Here is a 19417-nt window from a genome sequence, read left to right as displayed (position 1 = left end):
CTTGCATATTCTATTCATCATTATGTTATCAACATCTTTGTTATCTTCATTTATTGTTATCTAGAATTTAAACATTGGTTCCAACTTGAAGATGAGTCAACGATGCGAGATTAAAGCCATGATTCTGTTATGTCATATATGGATAATGCCATACCGTCCTGCATTTTGAAAAAGAGCTATATGACCAACAATAACAGGCGCCTAAGGATATGTATAATATTTATGGGCATGATGAAATTATCACGCGCAGAGTGGGAGATAACTGGTCAACAGAACTCTTTATTCTTTGGCCACGTGAGAGCTTGAAGAATAGTTTGGAATAAAACAAGTTGAAGCCTGAAGGCTTTGGTGGATCTGATGGAGAAACACGCGGTATTACCTTGGGGAAAGACATCAGTTCGCCTACAGGAGGGTTTAGGTCAAGCCGTTATACAACATTACGCTGACATATTTAAAAAGATATTGCGATGATGATAACAAAAGAAAGGCTGTATTGAAAGAGAAAAAATGGTTTGGATTTCAAGCAGATTTTACTTATGCATAATTTCCCGCCTTAGCAATAAATAATAAAACATGTGGTAATATATATGTTTGCTATGTAAGCTGTCTAAGATATTAAAGTATAAAATCGCACCTAAAAATGACGGATGGTGTAACTGTAAGAATAATATAAAATGAAATATGCATTGTGGTATAACATTAACACAATCAAATATTATTGAAATTTACACGTTAAATACGCTCACGGTTTATTTTTTCATCTAAAATTCAGCCAATATTGTAAAAAGGGTAGAGATATTATCGGACAAAATGGGGAAATCCCACAGGTGATGAATACTCAGCGATGCGCAAAAAGCAAAAAAAAAAAAAAAAAAAAAAAAAAAAAAAAGGACGTCAGGGAAATTAATGGCCGATTGCGTTGACTTTCTCGACTTGTATATTTATTGTACTTCTCAAGGTAAATGGAGAAGAATATGTGACTTATTCGCTTTGCTCGTCAGTTTTGTCATGATTGCTGTTTAAATGATTAACCATGTTAATTTAATGTAAACATCTACCAAAAAGTAATTATACCCCCTTTAAATAATGGTCATTATTCCTAAACGGTTAATCGAGTGCCAAATTTGGAATATGCAGTCGAAGCAGAATTTATTTATGCGTATTATGACACCTCATTTATTGCAGTGGTCGAAATATTGATGTCGCAGCGTACATTTAAATGAAAGTGACCCACGATTTGAAAGTTGCAGCAAAATCCTATTGCATGTATTCAGTGTCCATGGAAGAAAATGATTTCTGCACTCATTGGATTAATCTTCTTGTTTTGTGAATTTGGAGGAGGTCAAAACATGTAATAATCAATAAAAAAAAAGTCATTATTCATATCAGTGGTCATTGTTTACTTAATCCCATAAAACATTACAAGTTCAATGTTTTCTGTGACAAAAAAGGTCGTAAGAAGTGAAAGACCATTATTAGTAAATTTTGAATCTATAACTTTACCATTGAAAGGACAACTTGCAATTGTATGCCATTTAGGACCTTGTAAGTCAAAAAACAATATTGAATAATGATCACTGATGTGAATAATGGCAATTATTATTGATTATCACATGTTTTGATCCCCTCCAAATGCATGAAACAAAAAGAATAATCCAATGAGAGCTGAACAGATTTCCTTCAATGGATACTATATGTACAAGCATGGAAGAAAGAGATGAGAAGGAACCACAACGACTTCGATCGGCCAAGTTTTAATCCGCTTATTTATTGACGCATGAAAAGAAAAGCTATCAATGGTACTTCCTTTCATGTATGATCCATTTACCGCGATTGATGCTTGGCGAAATCATTACTGGAAAAAATTTATAACAAACCCATCCACGAACAAACAAACGCTACCCAGAAGTAAGATTATGGAATTTCACTGATGCTCTGAACATGTATATGTATAGTAGCTTTGTTTTGGGATCTACAGTCAAACTGTTTTCTTGATCGTGTTGTGTAGAAAATGTCCTATAAAACATCGAAAAGGTAATCAAAATCGGCCGTTTTTTTGCCGAGTTTCATCTTTAGCAAATAAGGTAAGATTTTGGTGACTTTTTCGATGAAAAATAGATGTAAAATGTTCTTAAATAATGCACAATGTTCCGGTTGAGTCCGGTACATAAAACCTGTTTAATTTAATAGTTTATATGTGTATAATCGTAACTATCTAACTCGTTTCAGTGCCAAAGACTGCCAACTCTGAGAAAAAAGTCATCAAAGTTCGGAAAAATTGGGCAAAATGGAAGAAAAAGATGTAGGCCATCAATGACCGATGATCACGTCACCAGAGAAAATCCTATGGGGTGCTTGCACGGAAGGTCATTAGTTCAAATCATCCTTCACACACGCTCCAGAAGACATGCAAATACATGGAATACAATACCAATCACCTATTTAACGCGGGGTATTGATCAAAGTAAATCCTCATGAATAACAATGTCAACTAAATGTCGGTAAAGGGAGTGGACAAAGTGAATGCGTTCGTTGTGGTTCCTTCTTATCTCTTTCTTCCATGGTACAAGGCAATAGGATTTTGCTGCAACTTTTAAATCGTGGATTACTTTCATTAAAATGTACGCTGCGATATCAATATTGGCACCGTTGGAACAAATGAGGTGTCATATATGCGCAGAAATAAATTCTGCTTGGATTGCATATTCCAAATTTGTCATACAATCAACAGTTTAGGTATAATGGTCATTATTTGAGGGGGTAATTACTTTATGGTAGATGTTTATACTTTGTTTAATTGTTTACTTGTTTCAGTAGGGGTTATGGAACTTATGGTATTTGTTTGCATATATGGGGTGGGTGTCAGTAGTGTGTATTATAAGTGGATGTTAGCTAATGTGTATGGGTCGGTTAGATATCGGTATTACGAGAATTGGAAAACGGTATTATAGGCCTACTTCGAATTGGTTGTCCACTTGTGGGTGTGGGGTTTGTTGGTGCGTAAGAAGTTGTGCGACTGGAGTTGTATAGCATATTATGAAAGTGTAGATGTTTGTATGTCGTGCAGAGAGTGCCATGTGTTTATGTATAATGCATCTTTTTTTTATTAATATAAGCCAATAAATAAACTTTGGCTCAGAACATAAAAATGAAAAATTGTTTGAGCTATTGCTTTCACCACTGAAACAACAAACTTGAAAACTTAAGCAATGCAACGACACATAAATAGCACGAAAAGAGATGCTGTACATTTTTCATCCACAAAACTCAATTACCGCACCAATTCCAAATCTGGCCATCCCAACATAAATCACTCCAACTTTGCGCGCTTTTTTATAAATCGTCTGTTTGTCTTTTTGAATCGCGCGCGTATACAATATCGTTCGGCAAGTTTAGATATCAGACTAGCTTGCAGCGTTTCATGCACAAATTAGTAGTAAAAATCCCAGGCCTTGTAGAGGATACTGTTACAGACTTGAAGGCTAAAAGGAAAGATAAGATAGATCTTGTCGATATTCTAAGTCATAATTGTATTTTCCGTCGTCCCGCCAGGCTTGATACCTGCCCTCAAAACAGGTCATTTTTTTCTGTCGCATCCAAAACCTCGCCATAAAGCAAGCGGATCAAATATAACAATACTGGTTACTGCGTTAGAGTTCGGCGCGGTGATGATGATAAGAAAGCTATAGATATATATAAATTCTCCGATAAACACAAAATGTCGTTTGTTGAACCCTAATTTTCTCCAGGGAATAAACCTGATTTGGAGTCTTTCAGTAGTTCTCTAACTCGATGATCATTCATTTTCACACCACGGCGCTTCCCTAACAAGATTGCCAACTGATTACACGAGAAGAGTGCTAATACGACAGCGTGCAGGTCCGTCTCCCTTGGTGTTTCTTCCGCTCAATTACAAACTACAAATTTTAACCTTCTATCTGCATCTTAAATTGCATCTCTCATTAACTTAACTCCATTTTCCTATCACAATTTAGGACACTATATATTGTTAAAAATCAGTTATACCGTAAATATTGACTCCTAATTATAATTTACGTATTTACAAATTTAGCAGACGTTTTCTAGTAAATTTGGCGCGAATAGAGTTTATTTGTATATAAGTCGGGATATTTCTCCGTATGATGTACAAATCAAAGTATATCCTTGCCGCATACCGTAATATGGTTGTGCTATATCATGCATACAGGAGAAGCAAACGTCTCAGCTCGCCCTAAGCATCATTATAAATCAGGCATTTTGCCGATCAAGCCTTTAAAAAATATATTCAGCCACAAAGTCGGGGTGGTTTGACTTAGGGCAGGTTATGGCCCGGGTACAAATCTCAGCACGGGAATGCCCCGTAGTAAGGCCACAGGTTGAAGACGACCGAGAAAGTTAAATTCGACATGAAAAATCTGGCAAATTACCTGGAGTTAAATAGCCCGTAAACCTATATATGCCGTATTCTGTCTGTCGAGACTGGTTTCCCGATTGTGTGATTATCACCATGGATGATTTACATCAATACAATTATATGTCAAAAAGCACATGTGTGCATCTTTGATCCTTTTGAATCTTTCATTCGGCAAGCCATGACTTGGAGTCCAATAAGCTGTATATCAGTTTATAAGTTGGCTGAGAATGGCAATTGATGCTAACACCTTTCGCGCGGTTCAGACTTGTAGATATCGGGGTTATACATATTATTGTTTCTTTTTATATCTGAATCCGGGATCTCCATATAAACTAGAAGTTATTTGTTCCGGCTTATAAATTTAACACGTTTTATATGTTAACTAAAGAGTACTGATGTGGAGTAATTTAATTGGAAAAATTGGTCTTCTTATGTATCAAATGCCTTAAACATCTCTAATGAAATAGTGTTGATGCTTATCATTTGTTTCTACGCAAAAGTGACTTGATGTTAGAAATTTGCTCGATGATGTTGGCTTCCTTGAATTACTTTCATGAGCTTATTGTAATAAGCAACTCAGACTCAGACCCGCGTTATAAGTGCCCTGAGCAGACTGAATTAACAATCTCTTTAACAACCACCTGGTCTTAGGTTCAAAATAGAAGAAATCGAAGGAAACAAGACGTATAGAGAGATTGACAAAGACAGAGATAAGGGACCCAATGTGTAAAGATCATACACCACGGACATAACTTTGTGACAATGACATGCGACAATAAGGTCACACAGCGATGGGTATGGCTTTGTGACACTGACATAGGTCACACAGCGATGGATATGGCTTTGTGACACTGACATGCGACACTAAAGTCACACAGCGATGGGGTATGGCTTTGTGACACTGACATGCGACGCTAAGGTCACACAGCGATGGACATGGCTTTGTGACACTGACATTCGACTCTAAGGTCACACAGCGATGGACATGGGTTTTTGACATTAACATGCGACACCAAGGTCACACGGCGATAGACATGGCTTTGCGACACTCACATGCGACCCAAAAGTCGCACAGCGATGGACATGTCTTTGTGACACTGACATGCGACTCTAAGGTCACGCAGCGATAATTTCCAATAATGACCAAAATCATAGGCGAACAGACAACAAAACAGGGCTTCATAATAACGCTTCCGACTGAAGAGATATGTTAAGAAAGGAAGACATGAAACCTATAGAACAACAACCAATATTGTAACGTGTCTAAGCTAATCACGTGGATCATTAAGTTAAATGCACTTCAATATTAGTGATTAAAATAGATAACGGGTGCTTCTGAAGCCACAAGATCATAATGGCAACGTGTGTAACTAACAGTAATTCCCCCACGTTTTCAAAAAACGCATGTATCTATAATAACATCATTAGTTTCCTTATCTAATTCTATTTCAAAACCTCTCTCTCGTTGTTCCTTTCGTAAAATGGTAAATAAACACTATAAACACATATATATATTCATTAAATTCAATTCTATTCATAAGTGTTGGTATATATCAAGCAGTACTGATGTGAACATTAAATTGTAACACTCAGGTAAGGTGAGTGAACAAAAAAAAACCCTGATAAGATCAGAAACTTAGGCTAAAGTGAAACTTGTGTGTTAAAACGACACCCTTACCGGTCATTGGTCCTATTAGCTCTGTGTTGATAATACACAGTCTCTTTGTGCCTTTACAAATCAAATCTTACTATACATTTCAGTTTGGTCTGCATAGGTTGCTTTTTTTTCTTCTTTCTTTACACAACTTTAACAGAGTGGAAACATCCGTTTTACTCTCTATTCAAAATGTTTAACAAAGTCCCCGCTGCTGTACCTCGACAGTGAGAATAAATAAGTGAATGAAATTGGAGTTTTTAAGCCCTCCTTTCCTTGCACCCGCCACGCTACTGATTTCCAAAGCTACAACTAAGGATTAGCCTGTTATTTTTTTTTTATTTGTGAATAATACTTGAATTTTGGAACTTTATTTGGCGATTGGATCAGGACATTTAACGCTAGATTAACCAACATGGCCACTGACCCCAAGCCACAGTGTAGTGACTTCGCTTAACTCAAGTTCACCAATCAACTTCAATTGTTATAAAAAAAAGAAAGTCTCCTCTTTCTTTTCTTACTTCTTACCAAGCACCTTATACTCTCCCATGCACTCTATTCTTGTGTTTCTCAATTCTCTACCACTTTATCTCAGTCATAAGCTTCTAATTTTCTTCAGGGTATATGCAACAACACACCCTCTGGGTGTGTGTAACGCTCAAAAATTTTGTCTAGAAAATCAAGAATTTAAGTGTGACCTGAAGTTTTCACTTAAGTGTTCTTCTTCTAGTGCATTCATGTTGAAGTTTTTGGATGAATTGTATCTATTGTTTTAACCAATCATGAGGTGTTTGTTTACATTGCGCAAGTCTTTTTTGTTAATGTTGTCGAATTTGACTTGATTCCTAAAATAAGATCCCACTAGATATGAGTCCATGGTCCGATTTGACCAAAAATAATGTCAATTTGACACGGAGAGAAATCTCACGAGATCTCATTTTAGGGATCTAGTAAAATTCGACTAAGAATGTATAAATAATCAAGGTGCAGGGTCAATAGGTCTAGGTTCAAACAGTAACATGATTTTATACCTTCTTATCATGTAATTATTTGAGAGTCATGCATATTGCAATGCTCGCTTCAGGTAAAAAACAAATCAGTAAAATATTCTGTTCATCATATGATGTATATATTTGAATTTTTTTAATGCTCGCTGCAGAAAACAGAGATATGTAAGCATTTTACCACCCAATGGACATTAAAAATCTCCCAAACTTTAAAAAAACCACCCGAATACCGAATACAAATGACACATTCCGAAATAATACACCGGCAATTCAAATGTCTAATGATTATTAGTATAGAGTAAATTCATAATGTTGTTTGTCCCAAATTCAGACATTTAAAATTCACACTAATAACAACTTCCAACTGAAGTTTATAATATCAAATTTAACAAGTAATAATTATTATCAGAGGGAGTATCATGCAATGTGCGATTAGCTCTGAAGAAAGCCTACCTACACATCATGTCATGACCTCGACACATACTTAGTGCCCTTAAGCTCTAATAGGTGGCGTACTTTAGGCATTGACAATGGTGCTCCATCCTACCATTTCTACCATTTTTTTTGCTTGTGGTCTTAACAGCTCTAAAATACTGCAGGTGGAACTCTTTAGTTGGGAATAAAATAATTATCATGCTGTTTTCAGGTGAAACAATCGCCAAACACTTGTTAAATTTTGGTATCGTTTTTTGACATTTAATGATGAAAAACATATTACAGAAATCAAAAGACAAAGTCCGACTTCGTATTGATTTGGTTAAATTTTAGGAACAACAATGAACATAATTTTAAAAAACAACCATAATACATATAATGACGTCACTTTGTGAAATAAACTATAAAATGATTTTTATTTATTCATAATTAATAATTTTATTTGTATTTAATTGCTCATGTCAAAGACCCCTGCACCTGATACACAAATATTGCGATGTTTGTAAAAAAATATACCCTAACGTAATTTGTATTGAAATTCCATCCCGCACCCCATCAACATACTTTTAACACAATCTAATAGAATACTGATGAAATTTCCTATTCCCACTCCGTGCCTCTCCAAAATTGAAAAATGACAACACAATTTATGAATGTCATATTATCTTAGATAAATATACAACACACCTGTTTTTATGACAATATTTTACAAAATTAGTTATGGTTAAGAATATTTCAAATGCTTCGTCTATAATCACCGGTATTTTGTATTTATATTTCGCGAAAATGTCAAAGGTTGAAGTTATGTTGTTTCTGTTATTCTTACGTAATTTATTATATTAAATGGTTGATCTAAATACAATAGTAATACTCTGGTATTAAACAAATTGTTTTTAAACTACAATACAATAAATTATTTTTTTCATTATTTTGTAATCCAAAAAATAGTAATTATGTCATTTCCGCAATCATTGTTTATACAAAAGGCAATGAAAAGATTTGACGTATGAATTTTTGAAGGGATACGCACTGTTTTGTCTAAGGCTTCTTAATATTGCTATATAACATAATTAATGTAATGTCATAATGTGGTGTCATCACATAATATTATGAGCAGGTTCATCCGAGCATGGAGCTACCTCCATGATCCGAGGAGCACAATTTTCGTAGCCATGAGAACACACAACATCATTAAGTGATCATCATGATGGTGACAGATTCCCTTTGGCTTCGTACCTATGGTGCATGTTGCATAAAACAACATAATAATGTAAACCAAATAATAATAATAATTATGCAATTTATGTGAATTTATAAATGCGCAAACATAAACCTTAATTAAAATATTATCATTGATATAAGAGCTACATGATTACAATACCATATACCTACATAATTATATATTAATATATGCATAAATGCATATTATGTATAATAAGGTCATGGTGTTATATAGGCACTGATACGTACTACCGTATATTATATATATATTATATATATTAAATAAATAAATATACAGATGGATCAGTTCATTAAATTTTATACACTTAAAGTTGAGCACTCTCTGAAGAAACTTTAGTTCATTACTTTGTATTATATATATTACATATATTACATATTCAAATGTACTCAAGAGTACAGGTATTTACCTGTCATGATATACCTACATAATTATATATTAATATATGCATATATGCACATTATGCATAATAAGGTCATGGTGTTATAGGCACTGATACTTACTACCGTATATTATATATTATATATTACATAAAATTATATTACATATTCAAATTTACTCAAGAGTACATGTATTTACCTGTCATGCTCAGAAAACAACACAATAGTCAATCTCTCCCATGATAACTCTATAATAATATATCATACAAGTTAAATCACTTGTGAAAACGTGTAATTTATATAAAACCGTCCAATATAGAGTAAAAAGGGAAAAAATACAATATACTAGTTGTTGTAAATCGTGACAAGACAAGCAATAAAGTGTAATAAATCTGCAGAAAATCAATCCTCGACTCTTTTGCACCGGATTGACGTCCCTATCTAATACACCATTCATATTTCATATGTTTCAAGTAGGTATTGCGCATCATCTTTAGTGATTTTGTCCTGAAATTTAATGCCTGTACTTCTATATTACACCCAGATTTTTTAACCATCTAATAATGCTATCCCTACTTGAAGAGGAAGCTAAGATGGTTAAGGTATTATTAAGTATCCTCACATGTCTGCAAATTCGGATATATCCGATCTTGATTTACTAAAGACATAAGGTGACAGGTTTTGTAATAATAGGTATGATATTCGTAATAAAAGCAACGCGTATTGAGATAATACTGTACATGTATGTTTAGGTGGGTTGATTTTAATGGTTGAAATGATATTTCGGCGGTCAATTACTTAAACAATTATACTAATTTACCAAACTCAATTTATCAGCAACATAAGACTTCAATATGATTTTCTCCTCTACTTGATATGGACAAATATACCATTTTCACGGCTAATAACAGACCATTCAAGCATTTCTAAAACAGTGATTACAAAATGGAATAAGTTAATTTAAGAGAATTAATTGGAAACGGAGTAATTATTATGATAAGGCTATAGAGCGTATGTAGATGGTGAGAGGTCGGACAATGGGCACGCTTAATGCATTATTGTCTTTCGTAGCAAGCTCGCCATTGTGTGCAAGCATTGACCTTTTTGTTTCAGCTTTTACAAGGGACTTGCATGGAATTACAAAAGAATTTTTTAAGATACAAAAATACTGCCGGAAATTGGGTGGTCAATCGTAACACTCATTGACCTTTCAAACATTAGTTTGACCAATAAAAAATCGGCTCTTTATTAATGTTTAGGTAAAATGACCTAAAAAAACTGCACCTTACTTTAATTAGGTAAGCACCAATGAAATCGTACATGGTATGTCAAAGGGCTATTTTTGGTTCATTTGCCGTTTTATGTTCTTCCAAAGAAACTCATCATTCAAGAAGACACATAGAGAGAAAATACCGACTGTGTCAGGTAGCGCGTATATTAAATCTAATTTCATTGAAAGTATATTCACTCGATTAGTATCGCGCGCCACGTATTAGCTGAGCTTTTTAGGTAACATATAGAAGAAAAATGACACTCAACCGCTCGGCATGTATGTAGAGTATATGTGATATTAGTTAAGTCGGCGGCATGCACGATTCACCATAGTATCTTACGCTGAAACAATATCGCATGACATGGAGAGATAAAAAGACAACATATGTGTACGTTCTTACCTGCCATGTATTTGAATCCAATGCTAAGAATGACATCTTTCCGATTATGAAGTCTGACGATGAGAAATCCAAAGTAGGGTGCAAAAGGCGAAACAAGCCTACGGAACCGGATTTACCCCTGCCTACGGTAGCTAGCCCGAGCAAAGGTAGCGAGGTAGCCAGAAACAGTCCCACAGAAACGCTTCAATAAGGCAATGCCTGTCAACCCTGTAAAAGCCAACAAACACTACTTAATGTGAGTTCAAAAGGCACTATGTGTTGCAAAGGCGAATATATAAGACACGAAGAGGCGTTAGGGAAGCGCCTTGTATATTCTGCCCAAAATGCGTAGCAACGCTATAGCCGAAAAATATCTTACAGGGGCTTACCGCGGTAGAATGTGACACGGTCAGAAATAGCCGATGGTTGAATTCAATATTTCTTTACTCAAAATTAACTCTCCATGGTTTCGTTCAGTACAAATAATGATGGAGCAGTGTAGGGGAGAAAAAAAACCACGGGAATTGCTGGGAGGATATCCTCCGTAAGTGTTCGATGTTCCGAGCGCGAGAAATTCAGGCCGAGCTGGAATATTCTGGACAGAGGCTATGCCAAAAGGGACTTGAAGGGTCCACCATGTCTTGATTGGGGAGTTGCGGGTGGGTGGGTGAAAGAAGTCATACAAGTATGCATGAACGACCATGTGCGTATCAGCGTTTCCTTCGGCACATTTTTGTTTATAGTCCTTAGCAACACATCGCGCTAAAAATAAGATACACAATTTCACCTTACCTATAAAAGAAATGACATTGACAATGTGTAAAAAAATATATATACCTGAATATTAGATAAGATTCGCTGTGAAAGTTGCAACAGAAAAAAATAGGGTGGTAAATCAGTGCAACGTAGTGATGAAGATACGGTCTGAATCCGATTACAGGGTAAGATGTGTGGTGAATCTTGCCATATACGCCATTCACACTCCTACATAGAGCCTCGCTAGTAAGTATAGCAAGCATACAACGCCGAAAACGGCTCTAGGCGAAGACACTAAGTGTAAACGTGTGACTCAGTGAGTGAATGCATACCCTAGTCCAAGTCAGGCATTAGCTACAGCTAAATATCATCAATGCGTATATAGAGCTGCAACACTGACTGCTACTAGTGTATATAAGTATTAAGCTTGATGGTTTACTTACTAACAATCCTTGTGCTTTCAAATCATTCCTTATTAACCTTCCTTTTGTTTTAATTTTCAATTAGTAAATAGAGGTAGTCTCTTGTGTGTCACGTACTAAGCTTAGGTTAACACAGGGGGAGTGGAAAGTAAATCCGTACGTTAACGGTCAATTGTTAACCTTTGTTTTCAAACTTAATGCCGATGGGCAACCAGAAAATTAGACCGCACTTGGAGAAGAGCACTGTGTGAATAGCCAGCTACCGACACGAACTCATTTACTATGTTTCTTTAATCAGAACTGTTATCTTTATATAAAACAAGCGGAATACCTGTATCTCCACGTTCTAATTATGCTTTTCTTGATTTTTAGATAGCTGTGGCCATCACTTGTTGGATGTAATGTGTATGTTTGGTCAAATTTTCAAATGCTGTTAATTTTATGGGTAATTGAAAGTAACATACGTTACTGCTGACTTAAAACTTTTTTAAATGGTTAGAGATGACTTTCACATATTTGAACTAATTACATAACTTTCAAATTATTGTACGGTATTAAGATATGCTTCGGGTCAAACAAATGAAATTATATATGTAATGCTTTATTATTGTATGGATTGATCAAAAATCATTTTGGTATTGTTTAAATACAATATAATGGCAATATAGTAGTAGAATAGTTATGATGATGATAATGATGTTGATGTTGTTGTTGATACTGAACATATTTACAGCGTAACGTGCGTGGTATTGCAGGTAAAGGGAAAACGCACGTTGCTGCCATGTTTTGCTTGGGGCATAATACCCTGCGGCCATGTATTTGTTAGAGAGTAATTTATCGAAAACTTGACAAGATCAAATCATACTACTACTACTTTTTACAACCAATACTACAATTTAACAATAATAATGATAATAATAACAACAACAACAGTAACAACAAGCAAGAACATCAATAATAAGAATACTTGTCACAGTTATAGTATATAGATTAAATCATTACCAATAATAATAACAACAACAACAACAACAACAACAATAATAATAATAATAACACTAATAATAATAATAACAATAATAATAACAATAATAACACAAATAATAATAATAATAATAATAACACTAATAATAATAATGATAATAATAACAATAATAACACTACTACTACTACTACTACTACTACTACTACTACTACTACTAATAATAATAATAACACTAATAATAACACTAATAATAATAATAATATAATAATAATAATAATAACTAAACAAAATACATTGGGTTCCAAATGTCATACTCTTTACACCCTTAACGGTACTTCACATATTCCTTTATGACGCCGTCGAATCTCTATGTTACACCATTATCACAAGAACTCCGCTTGAAAACGTCAAATAAGCTATAATATTATAAAAAGTGCTATATGTTACTTGAAGGAGTTGGCAAACAGAGAGTGCAAAGGAATTGGTTATTTTGTACTAGAGACCAGGGCTAGGATATATTTATGTTAGTAAAGATACATACGGAGTACGAAGAGGGTCAATTAGTGGTAGTTTAGTGCATATAAGGTGTTCAACGAGACTCTTAAGTACCATTAGCCTATAGCAGTATCCCGCTAGTCAAATACGTGTTGTTTTGGCCTTACAGCACTTACGACTATACTATATGGACATAACTTCTTATGGTAAATCTGATGACAGTCTTTGCCATACACACAAAAAAAAATTAAGATGTCTTTCTTCGTTTATAAAAAACACCTGTAATGGTAGTACTATCATTCAATATATCTTTCAAGATCGTTTTGAAGGGAAGAAGATACAAGAACGAAGACGCAGTTGACACAAGCTTAATTCTTTAGCTTGACTGTATTTTGCTACAACTCATGAAATTTTAACTAACATAGCCGAGCTTTAGAGAATAGCTACTAGATATTTCATCGACAGGATTTGCCCTCAGGTAAAATCCTCTGCTTTTCACTCAGGGTTTTACAATTATCTGCCTTATGAGTTTTTAAAAGTGCAAAGTTTATGGAACAGGTCAAAGGTCATAATTTAACTAAGGTTTATTAGATGTGGTTGTTAGAGACATAGTAAAGGGCTGGCTCATCCACGGATGTTGCTTGTCAGTATATCTTTACACACCACCTGCATACTATGCTCTCAATGCATTGTATATTGACATCTTACTTTGTCCTCGTCCTTATAGTACAAGTACGATGATGATTTAAGATGTACATTTCAAAAGGGCTTTACTGTTTTTTAAAGGGGCACGACATTGTCAGGGCTAATTTGTAGCAATTCCTTTTATATTGTACAAGTATTTCACAAAGTGTCTATTTTGCCTTTAGTTAAAATTTAAGCAATTGCGTGAGCCTTTGCGAAATTGGTTGTCTAAGTACGATTCATTTTCTCTTTATAGACCAAAAATTACTTCAATTACTCAATAAGTAGTCAGTATAAGGCTTTAAATTAAAGTCCAGACTTAAATTTCACTTTTAATTAAAGAAGTACATTAATCATCTTGTAATAGAGCCCAAAATCATTTAAAATAGTGAAAAGTCGATAGCCTTTAATTAATCAGCTAACCCGGAGCAGTCGGTGTTCCATTTCTCTTATTTCCTCTTAAGTGTGAGTGAGTTTAAGTTATATCTCCTCAAGGAAAATTTCACGGAAGGTGTATACGGTTTGGATAAGGAGAATAAACAAGCTTTCTCCTTCTCATCCTCCGTATATTTTATCCTTCGGCTACCTGGTGAACTGACCCGTAGCAATAAGGGCTTTGAATTTCTCTTATATATATTTACTCGCTCTACATACACACGCGAATAGTTTTATTATAGGCTAAACGTCAAATAAAGGCCTGGGTCAGAAATTTCGGTTTTGATTTTGTCTTAAGGAGCTCTAGGAAATTGTTTGCAGAATTTGACTTGAGAGTTTTGATAACATCATAAGCGCATCCTCCCATCATGCTCGGCCTGGAGGTCTTGGCCTAGAGTTAAGAGTGTCTGTTTCGTTCATCTTTATCGCCCATTTTTCGGCTCGAATGCAAGGGACAACACTGCTGTAAGAGAAGAAAAAAAAACCTGGACGATCTATGTATGTGTTTTATCTTGGGGGCAAAGACACGAGAGACGTAGAGAGGGCGGACTTAAATAACACACTATAAGCTGACCAGAGACCCGTACGATATGGCCTAAATCCATGGAGTCTATACCTGTGCTGTAATTTAACATGCAATATTCTATTCCCTAGTTGTGTTTACCACTCCAGGGCGCGGAATAATCATCACTTTGAGTGTAAGCTTATATAATGCGCATATTAAGATAGAGACTATTTAATTTACGCGGTAAAATATAGTGCAGCGCCGGTATTTACTCCGTGCTATCGAAGGGTCAAGAAGACACAGAGGCAATTGAATATAATGGGTTAAAATAATGTTATCTATGTTCAAACATTTGCCGTATGCCTGATGACTGAAATTGAATTGGAATAACTCGGGGAGAGAAGGAAAGAACGTGTGTCTACACCAGCTATTGAATTGAAAGTTATTGTAAGATTATAAGGGTGCTGGGTTTTGTTTGTTCCCCCTGTGTTGCATATTGCACAACTGAATGAATATTGAGCGATATTATGATTTCTTTTCTATATCAAAGAATACCAATCCTGTGGTGAAATTAAATTGGTGTTTAAAGTAATTTAAAATAAGAGCACATAATGGTGTGTGCTTGAACGGAATATACACCCCCGAAGGGTTCCATATTTTCTCGTATTTATTTAAATATTATAGAATATATTTAAAAACTAAATTGGTCGATTTGATTATTGTGATATCTTAATGGACCATTTGGAGGGAACTAACATGATTTGAGACTGGTATAGAGAGAAGTTGGCAAATACAGGAGTAATAACCACCTGATATTTGGATGGTTTTTGCATTTTTATTTATTTTTACATATGGCTATAATAATGGTGGCGGGTATTGACTCAATTGAAAAAGTTTACGGTTTTCATTGCATTGTATACGTGTTGGGAGAGGCAATTGTAAGGACCTGCAATCGTGGACCTTGATCTGACTTTTTACCGCCTAAATGGGAACACACCTCCAACCGAGGACGTTCACGGTTGTCAAAATCGGAATAATTCTGGTATACCCTGCACATAAGTATAACCCTAACCCAAACCCAAACCCTAACCCTAACCCTAACCCTAACCCTAACCCTAACCCTAAGCCTAACCCTAACCCTAACCCTAACCCTAACCCTAACCATAACCATAACCCTAACCCTAACCCAAACCATAAAAAAGGGTGCGGGTAAACCAGAATTGTATTGAAAACACAGGGTGCGCAGGGCCGGTATTAAAGCCAGAATTGTACCGTCCACGTTTATGAGGGCAAGGAACCTTCTTGGCGTGTATTTGACGTGGTGTGTTCGGTGGGTGTCCTCGGTTTACAGTTAATTTGGGATCCACGGTTGGTTGAGTATTTTCTGTTTAAAAGCTGGAAATGGTCCACTGTTGCAGGTCTGTTTGGGAGTTGGGGTGGCCGGTAGGGTGTAATGAAGGTAGCCTATATGTATTATGTGCGAGTGATTGGGTGTGTGAACAATAATCATACAGCCACTGTCATTGCTTCTGTGTCATTGCATCTGTGTCACTGACTGTTGTTGACCGCGTTCCAGTAATAATTCGTATACGTAGAATCTAAAACTCTATATCAATTACATAATATTCCAAAAAGGTGACAATTTCTTTCAAAAATGTGATGAAAAACGGAAACTGTAATAATATTCAGCACCAGAAATGCTCAACTCATTCATACTTGTTTTAGAGTATTATTATCATGAAGTATAATATTAACGAATAATAATACACCAGAACCACTTGTCACGGGTAAAGTATATTTTGGAGACGCGTTCGACGGATATCAGCCAAGTTGAGCGCGCACTCTTATGACGTGCGTGATTTCAACTTTTCTTTTACGGGCCGCTGAAATTGCATATTATGTATTTCCTGGATGACAACTTCATACTCTAACTGTCCGTCACTATTATGATCATATCCTTCTGGTTTAGGTAAAGCAAAAGGAAGATATTTCTTGTTTTTTATTCTTCTTTTCCTCGACCGCTTTCCTTTTTGGCTCCGGTGGAGGACCGTGTTCCTGTCATGGCAGATCGCTCCTAGCGATGTCTGCTGGGTGACATGCCTTAAAATCCGCAGGGGCACGTTCATGAGACAAGATGACAAGTTTTTTCTTTCTCTCTCTTACCATAGTCTCTCTATTTCTCCATACCATACTCACTACATTATCTCTCTTATCCTACTCTCTCTTTCTCTAGTATTACCCTACTCTTTATCTGCCCTACTCAACTCTCTTGTCTCTCTCTCTTTCTCTTTATTCTCTGTCTCTCTTATCTACTCTCCGTCTTTCTTACTCAACTTTCTATCGCGTCTATTTTCTATCGCGTCTACCTCTACTTTGTTTTCGCTTACTCAAATCTATAATATTTTGCCGATTTCCTTTTACAAATTAAGCGTACTGCTACCGTCCAGCGCGTATTATTTTCCACAAGGTCATGTGCACATGCTTGACGTCGCGCGAGTATACGCGATGGTTAATGCATAAAATGAACCTTGCAACAGATTATATCGCTAGTATTTCTTCCCTACTCTCTCTTACCCAACTCTCTCTTGCGCTGCTTCAATTTATACCATACTTTCTTATCCTAATCTCTCGTTCTCCTGCCTCTCTCTTACTTTCTTATTTTGAAAATAAACTCAAGAACAGTAGTATAGTGAGTGTGATACATTAAAGAACCAAATATGACAAAACTAACATTGAACACTTCCTATTCGTAAAACATTGTAAACAGATAAACGAGATGCAAACCAACATTTATTTTACATACATGGACGCACCCCCATACCCACAACGCGCGCGCTTTCACACGCAAACAGGGTAAAGCACAAACTTACGCTAAAGGGTTAAAGTGTATTTGCGGAGATTGTATACTAATTTTGCCAAATTTATGGCGTCAAATTTACGTCACGCGTGCAAGCGCAGCATACTCGCACCTGTATACACGTGTTAAAATCCATTCATCCCTTCTGACACATGTTCACAAACACTCTTGATTTCCCCCACGATATATATATATATCTTTCTCCTACTTTTTACTACTAAAAACGGCCTATCACACATTTGAGTGAAAATAGAGGGCGCTGCTGAAAAATATAAAGGTCACCAAAGGTCATTATTACAAACATGAAACATTATGATCATGAATGTAACTAAGTAAAGTTGTAAAATCCACTTTTTAAGATGTGAACTTGTTATGTATTGTATTGAGAATTCGCACACAAAATTACCCCAATGTGGGATAGACCGTTTTTATATCGAGCCACTCAATTGGCCTATTCCAGAAAATAGATGCATTATCCCCTATACAGGAGTTCGGATTTCCGGACTTTTTTGTCCAGTCGCGATTTTTGGAAATCCAGACTTTTAAAGTGTCCAATGGCGAAAAAAAATCCAGCAGAAAAATAGTTCAAAATCAGAAATCCTCAATTTGAGAGCTTATTTGGGACATTTTCGTGATTTTTCCTTCATTTAAATTGGATTTCCAGGCTTTTTGAAGTGACATTAGCAACTGGAATTCCAATCGTTTTCAGAAAGCAGACTTGGAAATCCAGACATTTCTATGATTGAAAAGTTACTCCTCTATTGGGGGTGTGCACTTATTTTCTGGAATAGCCCATTAACAGTATGCTGCAAGCATGCTTCAGTTTCAATTTGAAGTTATAGGTCCATACGATGAACGGGGAGGGAGGCAAGAATCATCATTATCCATCAAGTCTGGATGCAGATCTCAACAACAGTAAGACGAAGGCTAAACCTATACTGATCTGATCTGCCTGCGAACCGCCTGCTACCTGTCGCATACAATTAATTTGGAGCAGTTGACCATGTTGACCAATGGTGCGATTTGACGGGGTTTTTTTCAAGGAGATTCAGCATGTTTGGACAAATATGCACTCCTTTTTTAATGTGTGTGGTGGGTGAATGGGGTGTGTGTGATATGTGCCCGGGGGGGGGCACTTCAATATGAAATGGATATAGATGTAGGGCTGGCACTTTCGCACTAAGGGGCATTCGGTGAGAGCAAAATGTAAAATATATGGGGTCATTGGGTGAGAGCATGATTTTGGTATTCGGTGAGAGCAAAATGTAAAAAATATGGGGTCATTGGGTGAGAACATAACCTTTTTTTAAATGGAATCTTTGGGTGAGAGCCGAAACAGCGCCACAAAAACCTCGAAAATCGAAATAAGTAACAAAATCAGTGAAAAATGAAAGTTGTTGTTCAAATTGATCTTGTAAGGGTCTTTGGGTGACAGATGAAATGGAAAAATAAGGGGTCTTCGGGTGACAGAGCATGTGTTCGTACAAAAATATGGGGTC

General features: G+C 35.8%; 1 protein-coding gene across 4 annotated transcripts in view; it reads right to left on the bottom strand.

Annotated features, from left to right (window-relative positions):
• Window positions 1-11800, bottom strand: part of LOC140148305 (transcription factor AP-2-alpha-like) — a 183351-nt gene extending 171551 nt beyond the window's left edge. The window contains exons 1-2 of one of the 4 annotated variants that reach the window (XM_072170207.1): window positions 11620-11800; window positions 10804-11010 (exon numbers count right to left, since the gene is read on the bottom strand). In XM_072170207.1, the coding sequence (XP_072026308.1) occupies window positions 10804-10839 (36 nt within the window). In that variant the 5' untranslated portion in view covers window positions 10840-11010; window positions 11620-11800. The remainder of the gene's footprint in view (window positions 1-10803; window positions 11011-11619) is intronic. The other 3 variants (XM_072170203.1, XM_072170209.1, XM_072170208.1) reach the window with 3 other exon arrangements.
• Between the last annotated feature and the right edge of the window lie 7617 nt (window positions 11801-19417).

The sequence above is a fragment of the Amphiura filiformis genome, chromosome 3, assembly GCF_039555335.1.
Source record: "Amphiura filiformis chromosome 3, Afil_fr2py, whole genome shotgun sequence".
In the NCBI taxonomy this organism is placed as follows: domain Eukaryota; kingdom Metazoa; phylum Echinodermata; class Ophiuroidea; order Amphilepidida; family Amphiuridae; genus Amphiura; species Amphiura filiformis.
Note: the sequence above shows the minus strand (reverse complement) of the source record. Positions and strands in the feature narration are given on the sequence as shown.